Here is a 13,439-nt window from a genome sequence, read left to right on the forward strand (position 1 = left end):
AAGGGCAGCCGGTCTCCCAGACCTGACCTGACTAGCAGCTTCCTGAGGGTAGGACTTGGGGCTGAGTCACCTCTGTGGCCTTTGGGGTCAGGCGCAACCCCATAACTCACTCCCTGTGGCGTGTGACCGGAGGAGAGGGGTGAATGGTCTTGGAAAATGACAGATTTCATTTCGGGGTTTGGGCTTATGGTTCTTGCCTGACAGCCCTGACATTTCTGGTTGGCCTTTTGGTGGCGCTGAGGCTGGGACTGGGGTGAGCGGTATGCGTGTGGAGTGAGTGGATGGTTCATGAGTGGGAAGGAAGGACCATTTTGGAGGCAGAGACAGGAAGTGAAGATGTTCCATAAACAAGAGCTTTGATGGGGCCCCCCAAAAATCCCTCATCTAGCGCCCAATGAGGTTGACCCAACGATAACACATCAGGGAGGATGCTTGCCTCGCAAGTGGCCAACTTAAATTCGAACCCTGGCCTGCCCCCTTTGCTAGGAGTGATCCCCTAGGAGCACAGAATTGGGAGTCAGCCCCCAAGCACCGTCAGGTGTGGCCTGAAATCCAAAGGAAACAGAATTGAGGAAAAAAGCTCCAACAACTCATCTTGCCCCATTTTCATGCTCACAGGCCGGGCAGCAGTGCTGGGGGGCAGGGAAGGCTCACCCCGCTGGCAGAATTTTCAGAGCTAATCTGGGGAGAGGGTGGAAATGTCTGACCCCCTTGACCGGGGCAAAGGGGAACAGGTGCGATCCCTTGGGTGGGGTCCCCAAGTCCCGGTGAGCTCAGGAAGGCGGGGTGAGGATCGGGTGAGACACAGGACCAGGCCGGATTCTGGGTGGACCCTGGCACGGAACAGCAGGAAGAGGAGGACGGAGGAAGTGGGGTTTGGGGGGGAGGTTTTGGGGGGCAGGAAGGCGGGGAATGTGGTGCTGAATTCTGCCTGCAGGAAGGAGCTGGAGGGTGGCATGCATGTGCGTGTGTGTGAATGTTTGGTGTGCAATTTGGGACTGTCCCTCATTTGCCCCTGAGTTTCTGTCACCCCAGAGCAGAGTCTAACATGGCTGTTGCTGAGGGTCGGGTGGCCAGAGAGATAGCACAAGTCGTAAGGCATTTGCCTTGCATGTGGCTGACCCAGGACAGGCCCGGGTTTGATTCCTGGCATCCCATATGGTCCCCTTAGCCTGCCAGGAATGATTTCTGAGCGCAGAGCCAGGAGGAACCCCTGAGCACCGCCAGGCGTGGCCCCAACACCAAAATAAAATAAAGTAAGAATAAATAAATGAAATAAAGCAACGGTCAGAGGTCATTGCCCGCTGCTTCCCGTGACAGCCGTCACAACCACACACGTGCGCGCACACACACACAACACGCTTCAGCAACAGCATCATGTCACAACACGCTGCTGAGGTAGCCACTTCATTGTCCCCATCCCCCAGATGAGGAAACTGAGGCCCAGAGAGGCCGCTGGGCCCGCCTGAGGTTACACAGCAGGGTGGAGGAGGAGGCAAACACAGGATGGAGGACGGTGATCGGTCGTTTGTCCTCCTCCTTGGACCCCGGCCGGCTGCTGGGTTGGGTGGGTGGGGAGTCCCCAAGATCCGGGAAAGAATTGGGGAGCAGGGATCCATCAGGATGGGGGACGGCAGCGGCGGTGGCTCAGTGGGACCGCATGGTCCTTTCTATCCAGGGCGTGTATTTGCAGATCTGCGTGTACACAGCGGGGTGCTGGGAGGACCCACAGGGGTAGGAGCCCCACGACAGGATGCCCTGGAGCGTGTCCTCGCACACCAGAGGGCCCCCCGAGTCGCTCTGTGTGGAGAAAAAGGAGGGAGGAGAGAGCAAGTTGGGTGCTGATGAGCAAGGTGGCAGCTGATGGGGCTGGAGTTTAGGGGTGCGTGTGTGTGTGTGTGTGTGTGTGTGTGTGTGTGTGTGTGTGTGTGCCAATGGGGGTCTAGGGGCAGGACAGGGCATGGGTGCCCCGGGTCCCGCTACCTGGCAGGGGTCCTGGCCTTGTTCCTGCCCCGCACACAGCATGTTGCCGCTGAGGACGCCCGGGTAGAAGACCCCGCAATCTTTGGGGCTCAGGATGCTGACCTCCGCACACTGCAGGCCCTTGTTGTACTTCACTGCAAGGGGAGGGAGGGAAGGGCCGGTGAGTCCAGCATTCCTGGCGCTCGGACCCAGGTCTTGGGGGCCGGTGAGTCTGGCCCACTCTCCTCCCTCAGACCCAGAGATTTGGGGGTACCTGGGCTCCCCACTCAGACCCAGAAGTTCATAGCTCCAGCCTTCTCCCTCAGACCTCAGCCGCTTCTCTCAGACTCAGAGGTTTGGGGTACCAGTCTCCTCAATCAGGTACACAGGTTCGGGGCTCCCAGCCTACTCGCTCAGAGGTTTGGAGTCCCCAGCCTCCCCTACTAGACCCAGAGATTTGGGCCCCCCAGTCTCCTCCCTCAGACCTCAGCCTCTCTTCCCAGAGGTTTGGGGTACCTGGCTTCACCTCTCAGACCCAGAAGTTCAGACCCTCAGCTTCATCCTTCACCCCCCCCATCCAGTGGTTTGGGGTATCTGGCCTCCTGTCTCAGAGGTTTGGGGTATCTGGCATCTCCCCACAGACCCAGAGGTTTGGGGTACTAGCCTCCCCCCCTCAGACCCAGAAGTTCAGACCCTCAGCCTCATCCCCCCGATCCAGGGGTTCGGAGTATCCAGCCTCCTCCCTCAGAGGTTTGGGTTCCCTAGTCTCACCTATCAGACCCAGAGGTTTAGGCCCCTAGCCTCCTTCCTGCCCCAGATCCAGGAGTTTGGGATATCTGGCAGAGTCCTCCCTCAGAGGTTTGAGGTCCCTGGCCTCCCCTATCAGACCCAGGGGATTGGTGTATCTGGCCTTTTCTCTAAGAGGTTTGGGGTACCTGGCATCCCTCCTCAGACCCGGAGGTTTGGGGTCCCCAGTCTCACCTATCAGACCCAGAGGTTTAGGCCCCCAGCCTCCTCCCCCAGACCCAGTGGTTTGGGGTTTCCGGCCAAGTCCTCTCTCAGAGATTTGGGGTCCCCAGCCTCCCCTATCAGACCCGGAGATTTGGGCCCCCAGCCTCCTCCCCCAGACCCAGTGGTTTGGGGTATCCAGCCGAGTCCTCTCTCAGAGATTTGGGGTCCCCAGCCTCCCCTATCAGACCCGGAGATCTGGGCCCCCCAGCCTCCCCCCTCCGACCCAGGGTTCGAGACACCAGGCCTGCCTCCGCCCCCTGGCCCAGAGACTCGGGCCCCGGCGTGGCTTGCCTCTGCGCGAGGCCGAGGTGCCCCAGCCGGCCACCTGGCAGCGGTCCCCGGGCTGGGCGCAGCGGTAGGGCAGGCGCAGGGCCTGCGCGCGGGGCCCGAGCACGGCGGGCCGCGCCAGGCGGAGCAGCATGAGGTCGTGCTCGTCCGTGCGGCGCGGCAGGATCGGGCCCGAGCCCCGCTGGTACTTGGGGTGCACGACGGGCCGCTGGGTCCGGCGCAGCTGCTCGCCCTGCAGCAGCAGCAGGTGGTCGTCCCCGACGCGCGCCCACAGCGGCCTGCGGGGAGACGGAGATCGGGAGACCCGCGGCCGCCGCGAGCGCCCCGGGCCGGGATCGGGCGCCCGGGACCCCCGAGCCGCCCGCAGTGGCCCCCAGCGCGGAGCCAGGCGCAACCCCGAGGGCCGTGACGAATGCGTGAAGCAGGGAATGAATGAATGAAGGACGCTCACGGCAGTGGACTCGGCCCCCGGGCCCAGCTCGAGCGCCGAAGACCCACACCGCCCCCTGGCGGCCCCGCAGCAGGGCCGCTCCTCCTCCAGGCAGCCCCCGGGACTGACACCCCCCCCGCAGCCCCTCGGGGTCCCCGGGCGCGCCCCTACTTGCTGCTGCCGCAGTGCGCGGCCGTGAGCACCCAGCTGGCGCCCACCAGGACGCCGGCGCAGTGGAAGGCCAGGCCGCGGTACAGCGACACCTGCCAGGGCTGCGAGCCGCGCGGGCAGGGCTCCGGGGCGCTGAGGTTGCGGGGCGCCAGGGCGGCCTGCGGGGCTGCGGCGAGAGGGCGGGTCAGGGCCTGCCGGGCCGGGCCGGGCCGAACCACCGGGGGCAGAGCCAGGCCCGGGCAGGCGAGCCCAAGAAGGGGGCGTGGCAGGGAGGGCGTGGCCAAGGTGTATGGGCGTGGCTGATCGCGAGGGGCGTGACCAGGGCCCAGAGATGTGTGCATGGCGAGGGGCGCGGCTAGGGTGCATGGGCGTGGCTACAGGGATGGGCGTGGCCAAGGAGAGGGCGTGGCTGTGGCCAGGACCCAGGATTGTGAGCGTGGAAATGGGCGTGACCAGGGCAGATGGGCGTGGCCAGGCCTCGGGAGAGGGGCGTGGTTAGGAAGGAGGGACATGGCTATGGTGAGGGTTGTAGCCAGGGCTCAGAGATGTGTGGCTCGCGAGGGGCGTGGTTAGGGTGTGTGGGCGTGGCTAAATGGACGGGCGCGGTCAATGAGAGGGCGTGATCATGGCCAGGACCCATAAAATGGGCGTGGTCAGGGCACATGGGCGTGGTCAGGTCTTCGGAGTGGAGATGGGCGTGACCAGACCTCTGGAGTGGCTGGGCGCGAGGGGGGTGACTAGGAAGAATAGGCGTGGCTAGAAAGAAGGGGCGTGGTCAGGAGCAATAGGGCGTGGCTGTGCGCGGTAGGCGTGGCTAGGGCGTAGGGCGTGGCTGCGATGTGGGGCGTGGCTAGAGCCCAGGGGCTAGCTAGGTGCAAGGGGAGTGGCTAGGACCTGGGGCGTGGCTAGATGCAGAGGCGTGGTTATGGTGAGAGGCGTGGCTATGTGGGTGGGCGTGGCCAATTAGAAACGGTTTCAAAGGGACGGGCTATAAGGCTAGGTGGGCGTGACCAGACCGCTAGGGTGGGGCTACAAGGGAGTCAGGGGGCGGAGTTAAAAGAATGCCGAGGCGGTTAGGGGGCGGGGACAAGAGCGAAGAGGCGGGACTAGAACAAGGTGGACTGGTGAAGGGCGGGGACAGTAGCGAGGGGGCGGAGTCAGGACCATGCTCATGGGCCATGAGCAGGGGCGGAGATAGAGAGGGGGGGTTCTAAAGAGACAGCTTCCGGGGCGGGAACAAGAGTTAGGGGGCGTGGCTAGGAAGCGATTGGGCGATGGCACGCAAAGGGGCGGGGATAGAGCGCGAGGGGGCGGGGTTCTAGAAAGGCTAGGCAGTCAGGAAGCGGGGATTGTACTTCGGGGACGTGGCCAGGAAACAGCGGGGCGGTCAGGGGGCGGAGTTGCAAAGGGACAAGCCAATCAGAAGCGAGAACAGGTATCGGGGGGCGTGTCCAGGAAGCTGCAGGGCGATCAGGGGGCGTGTCCAGAGCGCAGTGGGGCGGGGTTAGAGAGCGACAAGCCAATCAGGGACGGAAACAGGAGTTAGTGGGCTCGGCTAGGAAGCTTCTGGGGCGGGGTTAAAAAGCGACAAGCCAATCAGGGACGGCAATAAAAATTAGGGGCCTGTCCAGATAGTATCCGGGCAATCAGAGGGCGGGCCTAGAGCGCCGGGGGCGGGGTTACAAAGCAAAGAGCCAATCAGAGGCGGAAAGTGAAATGAGGGGGCGGGCCCATGCCGAGGAGGGGCGGGGCTAGGCCGCAGCAGCGAGGGTAGTGTCGGGGCAGCCCAGGGTTTCGGGGTGAGCCAGGACTGGGGTGTCCGAGTGTGGGGCCGCTGAGCTCGCCATGCATGCCGCTTAGGGACCCACCCGGGTGGGCAGAAGCCCCGGGAAGCCCCCAAGAGCCTTGAAGGCGAGATTTGGTTGAATCCCTTTGAGGATCCCTGGGGACCTGGGTTGGGGTTCGGGGGACCCTGCGGGGGGCCGGGAAGGGGCTGATCGGTTCTCGGTTCCCGCACGCCCCGCGCCTCCCGCACCCCCTGCATCACCCAAATAAACACCCCCTGCACCCACATCCCCTGCACCTCCCGCACCCTCCGCCCCCCGCCTCGCCTCACCCGACAGTTGCGCCATCAGCAGCGGCGGCAGCAGCAGCAGCTTCACCAGGGCCAGGGCCACGGGGTGGTGGAGGAGAGAAGGTCCCATGGTCGGGGATTGGGGTTCAGGCTGCGAGGTTGGGGGGCCGGTTAGGCCGGGCCCCGATCCAAGAGCCCCGCACCCCAATTTGGACCCGGGATGCATTCCCCCAAGTGACTCCCCATCCGTGCTCTCCTCCTGCACCCATGAGGGTCCAGGCCTCCGAGGCCAGTCCTAGCGGGGAAACCGAGGCACGGCGGGCTCACCCACTCCACCACCCCACCCCACTCCACCGCACCCCAATCTTGAGCTAGCTCCAGGGCTGCAGGGTCCGCCTGAGCTATAGCTGGCCCAACTTGGCCTCACTCACCTGGGCCGGTGAGTGCCAGGGAGGAGGAGGCCCGGGTGTCCTGTGGCCTTCGGGAACCTCTGCTGGGGGGACCCCTGGCCTGACCTTCCCTTTTAACCCCCCAGGAGCCCGCAGATTTCCCTCCCTCCCTGCCCCCTCCCCTGCCCTCTCCCTTAATTATGCCGTGGGTGGGGCTGGCACCCAACCTGGCCCCAGATTCCTGCACGGGGAGGGGCCCCCTTGCACCCAGCTGCTCCCTCTCAGACCCAGAAAACGCCCATTTTTGGGGATCTGGAATCTGTGGGGGATTTCCCGGGGCCCCAGGGCCCCAAGGCGGCTTCCAAGAAAGGCTTTGCACATGGGGGAGAGGTGGGTGGTGGCGCCTGAGACCAACCTGGTTGGGACCCGGGTTAGAAACAACCAGACACCAGGATAAACAAACAGACGCATGCATTCCTGGAGTGGCACTTGCCTGATGCTTGCCTAGAAGACAAAAGGGACAGAGAAAGGGCAGAGACCAGACAGACGCCCAGAAACCAGCTGCCCAGGAAACAGAGGCAGAAGGAGGAGGAGAGGAAGAGGCGAGGTCCTGGCCAGGTCCACAGTCCAGGCCGCCCTGCCCTGCCAGCCCTCAAGGCCTCCTCCTGGGGGAGGCTCCCCAAATGTGCCTTTCCCCCACTCCCTGGTGGACCCAAATGTGCCCTTTTTTGGTGGAACTTGGATCTCTGGGTCCTCTTCAGGCCTGTGAATCACCCGGGAGGAGCAACCTGGCCTCTGCAGACAACTCCCTCCTGTCAGGCTTAGAGTGAGGCCTTAAGTGATGGCAGGTCACTCAGCGTCCTGGGTCGGGCCCGGTTGGAGCATTCTAGCCTGCCAGACCTGAGCTTTGGCAGAGGTCCAGATTTGCGGTGCCAGCCCAGTGGTGCCCGCCTTCCTTGCACCCCATGGAGCCTGGCGGGAGGTGGGTTAATGCCCAGGGTTAACCAGGAGTGAGCCCCGGACAGAGGCCAGAGTGACCCTGAGCTCCAAAATATCGATTTCCACTTTGGGGGAAGTAAAAGAAACCAAAGAACATCTCCAGCTCAGTGATGTTGTCTTGCGCAGTTGGGTTTTCAGGACGCCCCGAAAGGTGCCTTGTGATGGGACAGACACCTCACCATGGGGGGCTGTGGATGGACAGATGGACAGATGGATGTGGGGCTGCTGGGGTAGGAGGTGGTTTTATTTGAAACATGGGGTCCAATGGGGGCCGGAGGGATAGCACAGAGGGAAGGGTTTTTGACTTGCACAAAGCTGACCTGGACTTGATCTTGAGCATCCCATGGGGTCCTCCGAGTCTGTAAGGCATGATCCCTGAGCGAAGCTAGGTGTGACTCCCTCAGGGTCGCGTACCTTGGGACATGGCCCCCAACCCAAAAATATGAAGGAAGCAACACGGTGACCAACTACTGCACAGGCAGCTGCAATGGCGCTGAAAGGACAATGATGACAAACCTTCCTCTCCTTCCCTAGTCTTAACATGACTCAGGGGTTCAATCCCTGACATTGCATAGGAGTTTTCCCTGAACTTCATCACCAACAGGACTGCTCCCTGAACACAGAGCCAGGAGTCTGCCACCTCCGGGTATGGCCCTAACACTCCAGAACCCATTCCAAGATTAAAGAAAAAGCCCAGAGAGGTGGTTCAGAGGTTCTTTATGCCTTGCACAAACTGGCCTTACAGCTACCAATCCCACTGTGATCCCCAGTTCCTCATCGGATCCCCTGAGCACCAGCAGGAGTGACTGATCCCTCCGGGGTGCAGAGCCAGGAGTCATCCCTGAGCACCACCTGGCATGGCCCCAAAAAGAAAGCAAAGTGGAAAAGCACCTGCCTCGGTTTCCCTTTTGTTCACTAACCATGAGCAAATATATCTCTATTTAATACATGTATATAGGCATAATATGATTTTATGTGTTTATCTTATATGTATAATGTAATTTATATGTATAATTAAATGTACATTATGAATACATATTCTATATTTTCTCATGGTCAGTGGATATGAGTCCACTATAATATATGATACAATATGTATTGTAAACATATTATAAAATAGATATAGCATAATGTATTCACATGTGATAATATATTCATATATAGAATTAGATAGAGATATAATTATATAAAGAGATGTGTATATATGTGTGTGTGTGTCTTTCTGTACTCCAGCTTCTCCATTTGCAAAAATAATGATCTAGTCTCTCCCAGAGTCCTGTGGAGATTAAACGGGTGGATCCCCAGTCCAAGATACCTGGACCGAGCCCAGCGCAGAGTGGGACTGAGAGGTGTGCGCCCCCAAAATAAACCAGAGGTCTGAGGTCTGTCAATCCGGTGGGTTTTATTGGTGAGCTCCGGGGTTTCTCTTCAGAGCGAGAGAGACACAGCAGTGACACCCCCTGAAGTCCTCACTGGCTGAGCCGAAAATCATTTCAGACCCCGAGTTCATTGCTGAATGGGGGAGTCTCTCGTCGTGAAGGAGACCCAGAGGGGAATGTCTTGGTCTGACCTTTCTTATTCACTGACTAGCGGAGATGGGGTGGACTGGGGGACGGGGGCGTCAGGAATGTCCCGGGATGCCTGGCTGAGCTGGTCCTGGCTAATTTCCATTCATAGTTTTGTGGATCCAGTCCACGTACTTGCAGACCTTGGTGTAGACGCCAGGCTTTCTGGTGACTGCACAGGGGTCCTGGCCCCAGGAAATGATGCCTTGAAGAGATCCGTTGCAGACCAGGGGGCCCCCGGAGTCACCCTGGGGAAGGAGAAGGAAGAGCCGGTTGGCAAAGAGGGAGTTGGGGGCCCAGGTGATATAGCATGCTTGCATGCGGCCCACCCTGGTTCCATCCCTGTCACCATATATGGAACCTGTCAGGAGAAACCCCTGAGCACTGCTGGGTGTTTCTCCCCTCAAAAAATGAAGAAAAGGAGGAGAAGGAGGAAGAAGAAGAGGAAGAAGAAGAAGAAGAAGAAGAAGAAGAAGAAGAAGAAGAAGAAGAGGAAGAAGAAGAAGAAGAAGAAGGAGGAGGAGGAGGAGGAGGAGGAGAAGAAGAAGAAGGAGGAGAAGGAAGGAGGAAGAGGAAGAAGAAAAGAGGAAGGAAGAGAGGAAGTGGAAGAGGAAGAACAATAAGGGGAAGAACATCAACAAGAAGAGGAGTAGGAAGAAAATGAAGTAAAAGGAGGAGGAGGATAGGACCAGAGCAGTGATGCTAGAGGTAAGGCGTCTGTCTTGCAAGTGCTAGCCTAGGACAGTTTATGGTTCGATCCCCCATGTCCTATACCTATATGGTCCCCCCAAGCCAGGAGCGATTTCTGAGCACATAGTGAGGAGTAACCCCTGAGTGTCAATGGGTGTGGCCCAAAAACAAAAATAAAAAGGAGGAGGAGGTGAAGGAGAGGAAGTGGAAGAATAACAACAACAGAAAGAGGAGGAGGAAGAAGAGGAAGGAGGGAGGGAAGATGAAGGAGGAGGGCGAGAGGAAGAAAAAGACGAAGAAGAGGAAGAGGAAAAGATGAAGATGAAAAGAAGATGAAGACAAAGAAGGAGGAGGAAGAGGAGAGGAGGAGGAGGAAGAACTCTGAGCATGCTGTGAGGGAGGAATTGAGGTCGCTTTTGGGTGAATTTTAAGGCAGGGTTGATGTAGGGTTGGAGTTGAGCATTGCATCATATGAGAGAGCAAAGATGGGGGCAGAGTTGACAGTCATGGGGTTAGGCATGCCTGGCTTGAGAAGGGGGGGAAGGAGTCAGGGTTCATATTAAAGCTAGAAATGGGATCTGGGGCCTGGAGAGATAGCACAGCAGTGTTTGCCTTGCAAGCAGCTGATCCAGGACCAAAGGTGGTTGGTTCAAATCCCGACGTCCCACATGGTCTCCCGTGCCTGCTAGGAGCTATTTCTGAGCAGGCAGCCAGGAGTAACCCCTGAGCACTGCCGGGTGTGGCCCAAAAACCAAAAAAAAAAAAAAAAAAAAAGAATGGGATCTGGGAGTTCAGACTAATCATACAGCTGGCCGGGCCTTTGTCTTGCACGCAGCCAGCCCACTTTGGATCCTGGCACCCCATATGGTCCCCTGAGCCCTGCTAGAGTGCAGAGTCAGGAGTAAGCCTTGAGCATCTCCGTGTGTGGCCGCCCAAAATACACAAACAAGAAAGGGGGTTGGGAGACGGATTTGGGTAGATTGGGGGCTACCAAAGCAAGGTGGGGGGCTTGGGGCCTCGGGGAGGGCAGGCGTGGGGCGGGGGCGCCCACCTGGCAGGAGTCCTTGCCTTCCTCTCGGACACTTGCACACACCATGGTGTCTGTGATGTTGCCCGGGTAGTCGCTCTCACACTCCTTGTGATCAATGATGGTGATGTTGGCGCACCTCAAGGAGTGGGGCAGGTGCACTGTGGGAAGGGCACGGGTATGTGTGTGGAAATTGAGAGACCCCCCTTTCCTGTTGCACCTTAGCACCTCCGCCTGCTGGCTGCCCGTTCCTCTTCCTGCAAGCGACAATGACAGCCGCGACCCCCAAGAATAAACTCTCTAGGCACATCGCTCTGTACATTCCACCTCCTGTGTCCACTCCCTTATAATTAATATCTCTACCCACTGCCCTTACTTTCCCCCTTTTCCTTTCTTCTTCTTGTTTTCTTTCCTTGTTAATTTTGGGGGTGGTTGTATTTGTGGGGGCCACAGTCTAGTGGTTTTCAAGGTTTACTCCTAACTATGAGTTTTCAGGGGTCACTCCTACAGTGCTTGGGTTTGCATTTAGTGGTAGTATAGGGGGATGGAACCAGAATGGCCATGTATAAGGTCAGAACTTTACCCACTGTAGTATCTCTTTGGCCCTTCCTCTCTTCCTCCCTCCCTCCCTCCCTCCCTCCCTCCCTCCCTCCCTCCCTCCCTCCCTCCCTCCCTCCCTCCCTTCCTTCCTTCCTTCCTTCCTTCCTTCCTTCCTTCCTTCCTTCCTTCCTTCCTTCCTTCCTTCCTTCCTCCCTTCTTTACTTCCCTCCCTCCCTCTCTCCTTCCTTCCTTTCACACTCAGCAATGCTCAGAGGTTACTCCTTACTCTGCACTCAGAAATTACTCTAGGCAAGTTCAGGGGACCCTATGGGATGCCGGATATCAAACCAGGTTAGCCGTATGCAAGGCAAACACCCTACCCAATGTGCTATCTTTTTTGGCCCCTTCCACTATCTTTCAAGACTCTCTTTCTACTATTGCTGGAGCTCTCTGGTACTTCGAAAGTCCACCTGAGAAGATTTTTCAATCTAACCCCCTCCCCACCATCACAAAAGCCCCTCACTCCCCTCCCCACCCCAACCATGCCCATGTGCCCCTTTGGGACCCCTACACTGGGGGCTGGAGGTCGTGCCCCAGCCAGAGATGAGGCAGCGGGTGCCAGCGGTGACGCATTGGGCCGAGATTGTGAGGGGCCGCACGGCACGAGTGATGAAGGCTGGGGTCTTCATCTTCACCAGCATGATGTCGTTGCGGTGGTCTTTGTTGGGGAGGCTGTTATTGAAGCCGGGGTGCGGGAAGGACTCGGTGGCCACCCGGGTCTGCTCGCAGCCGTCCTGCCGCTGGAGGTTGTGCTCCCCCAAGTGGACCAAGTATTGGCTGAGGGGGAGAGGCAGGAGGAGTAACAGGGGGGGACCGAGATGAAGGTGCCCGAGAGGGTCCAGGGGGGAGTCGCTTCCCTCTTCATCCTCACTGTCCCCCTGGCACCACCAGAGTTGCCCATTGGGGCCACATGCACCCCAACCTGCTTCTCCCAAACCAGCATCCTTCACCCCCCCATCTTCCCAGCCCCTGGTTCATGTGCCTGGTCCCCACTAACACGCACACACAGAGACACACAGAGACACAGACCCACAGACATAGACAAGACACACACAGACAGACACACGACTCACACACAGACATAGATACACAGACACACACACAGACATAGACAGACACACACACAAAGACACAGAGATACATACAGAGACACACAGAGACACATGACTCATACAGACACACAGAGACACACACATAACACAAACACACATGACTCAGACAGACACAGACATAGACACACAGACAGACACAAACTCACAGACATAGACACACAAGAGACACAAACAGACACACAGTCACACCCCTCACGCACTGTCGCAGCCCCCCAGTCCCTCTGCCCATCTCCCGCCCCCCTACTGCCCCCTCCCAGCCCCCGCACCCACGGCTTGCGGCAGTGTGCGGCCGTCAGGAGCCATCGAGGGGCGATGAGGGTGGCCCCGCAGAGCAGCCGGGTCTTCTGGAACAGGGCCACCTGCCAGGGTTGCGAGTGGGGGCGACACTCGTACCCCTTGATGATCCTGGTCTCACCTCCCACGTGCCCTGGCAAGGGGGGAGATTATTGGGGGGTATTCAGGCTGACCCCTCTGGCCACTACAAAAGGAACCCGAAGACCCATGTTGGAGGACATTCCCTGACCCTCCTGACAGGTGCATGGAGGGGCTCCCCAAAACAGACAGACAGGGAAGGGGAGGCAGGGATGGGGTGTTGGTGGTCCTAGCTGCCCTGCTGGATGTACCCCTCATTGGTGGCCTATGTCCTGAGCTCCCCACAACCCATCCCAGCAGCCATAGGGTCCCCCCTGGACCCCTCCCACACCCAAATCTATGTCGTCCAGAGCAGCAGGGGACCTTGGGGAGCCTCAGAAATGCTTCTGCTCGGGCCTGAGAGATAGCACAGCGGTGCTTGCCTTGCAAGCATCCGATCCAGGACCAAAGGTGGTTGGTTCAAATCCCGGTGTCCCATATGGTCCCCCGTGCCTGCCAGGAGCTATTTCTGAGCAGACAGCCAGGAGTCACCCCTGAGCACCGCCGGATGTGGCCCAAACAAAACAAAACAAAACAAAAAAAAATGCTTCTGCTCTGCTCTGATTTCCTCTCTGAGACGCAGCACCCAGGGCTTCAAGCATAGAGACTTTTGGGGGCCCCTGAGGAGTTCCAGAAGGAGGCCCCGTCCCCCCTCCTGCCGTACCTGTCATCAGAGCAAGCATAAACAGCCTCACAATCTTCATGGCCTG

General features: G+C 58.8%; 2 protein-coding genes across 3 annotated transcripts; both read right to left on the minus strand.

The window, feature by feature from the left end:
* Positions 1-1,647: 1,647 nt before the first annotated feature.
* Positions 1,648-4,203, minus strand: KLK10 (kallikrein related peptidase 10). The gene is made up of 4 exons (XM_049787581.1): positions 3,863-4,203; positions 3,265-3,539; positions 1,984-2,117; positions 1,648-1,800 (listed from the first exon to the last, which is right to left on the minus strand). Exons 1-4 carry the CDS (start codon positions 4,201-4,203, stop codon positions 1,648-1,650), a joined length of 903 nt encoding a protein of 300 aa, XP_049643538.1.
* A 4,781-nt stretch (positions 4,204-8,984) lies between these two features.
* Positions 8,985-13,439, minus strand: LOC126028036 (kallikrein-11). Of its 2 annotated transcripts, none has more exons than XM_049787081.1 (5): positions 13,394-13,439; positions 12,589-12,745; positions 11,718-11,983; positions 10,631-10,767; positions 8,985-9,137 (listed from the first exon to the last, which is right to left on the minus strand). In XM_049787081.1, exons 1-5 carry the CDS (start codon positions 13,431-13,433, stop codon positions 8,985-8,987), a joined length of 753 nt encoding a protein of 250 aa, XP_049643038.1. In that variant the 5' UTR covers positions 13,434-13,439. The 2 variants fall into 2 exon arrangements, with proteins under 2 accessions (XP_049643038.1, XP_049643037.1); XM_049787080.1 differs by having other exon boundaries at positions 11,718-12,058; positions 12,577-12,745; positions 13,394-13,433.

The sequence above is a fragment of the Suncus etruscus genome, chromosome 14, assembly GCF_024139225.1.
Source record: "Suncus etruscus isolate mSunEtr1 chromosome 14, mSunEtr1.pri.cur, whole genome shotgun sequence".
Classification (NCBI taxonomy): Eukaryota; Metazoa; Chordata; class Mammalia; order Eulipotyphla; family Soricidae; genus Suncus; species Suncus etruscus.

Excerpts from the sequence above, each read along its gene's own strand:
- KLK10 (XM_049787581.1), bottom strand. The coding sequence starts at position 4,203 with ATGCACACATCTCTGGGCCCTGGTCACGCCCCTCGCGATCAGCCACGC. Across the intron at positions 3,540-3,862 it reads GCGCACTGCGGCAGCAGCAA|GCCGCTGTGGGCGCGCGTCG; the intron begins GTAGGGGCGCGC and ends GTCTCCCCGCAG. Across the intron at positions 2,118-3,264 it reads CACCTCGGCCTCGCGCAGAG|TGAAGTACAACAAGGGCCTG; the intron begins GCAAGCCACGCC and ends CTCCCCTTGCAG.
- LOC126028036 (XM_049787080.1), bottom strand. The coding sequence starts at position 13,433 with ATGAAGATTGTGAGGCTGTTTATGCTTGCTCTGATGACAG. Across the intron at positions 12,059-12,576 it reads CGCAAGCCGTGGGTGCGGGG|CGACTCCCCCCTGGACCCTC; the intron begins GCTGGGAGGGGG and ends TGAAGAGGGAAG. Across the intron at positions 9,138-10,630 it reads AAGGCAAGGACTCCTGCCAG|GGTGACTCCGGGGGCCCCCT; the intron begins GTGGGCGCCCCC and ends CTCCTTCCCCAG.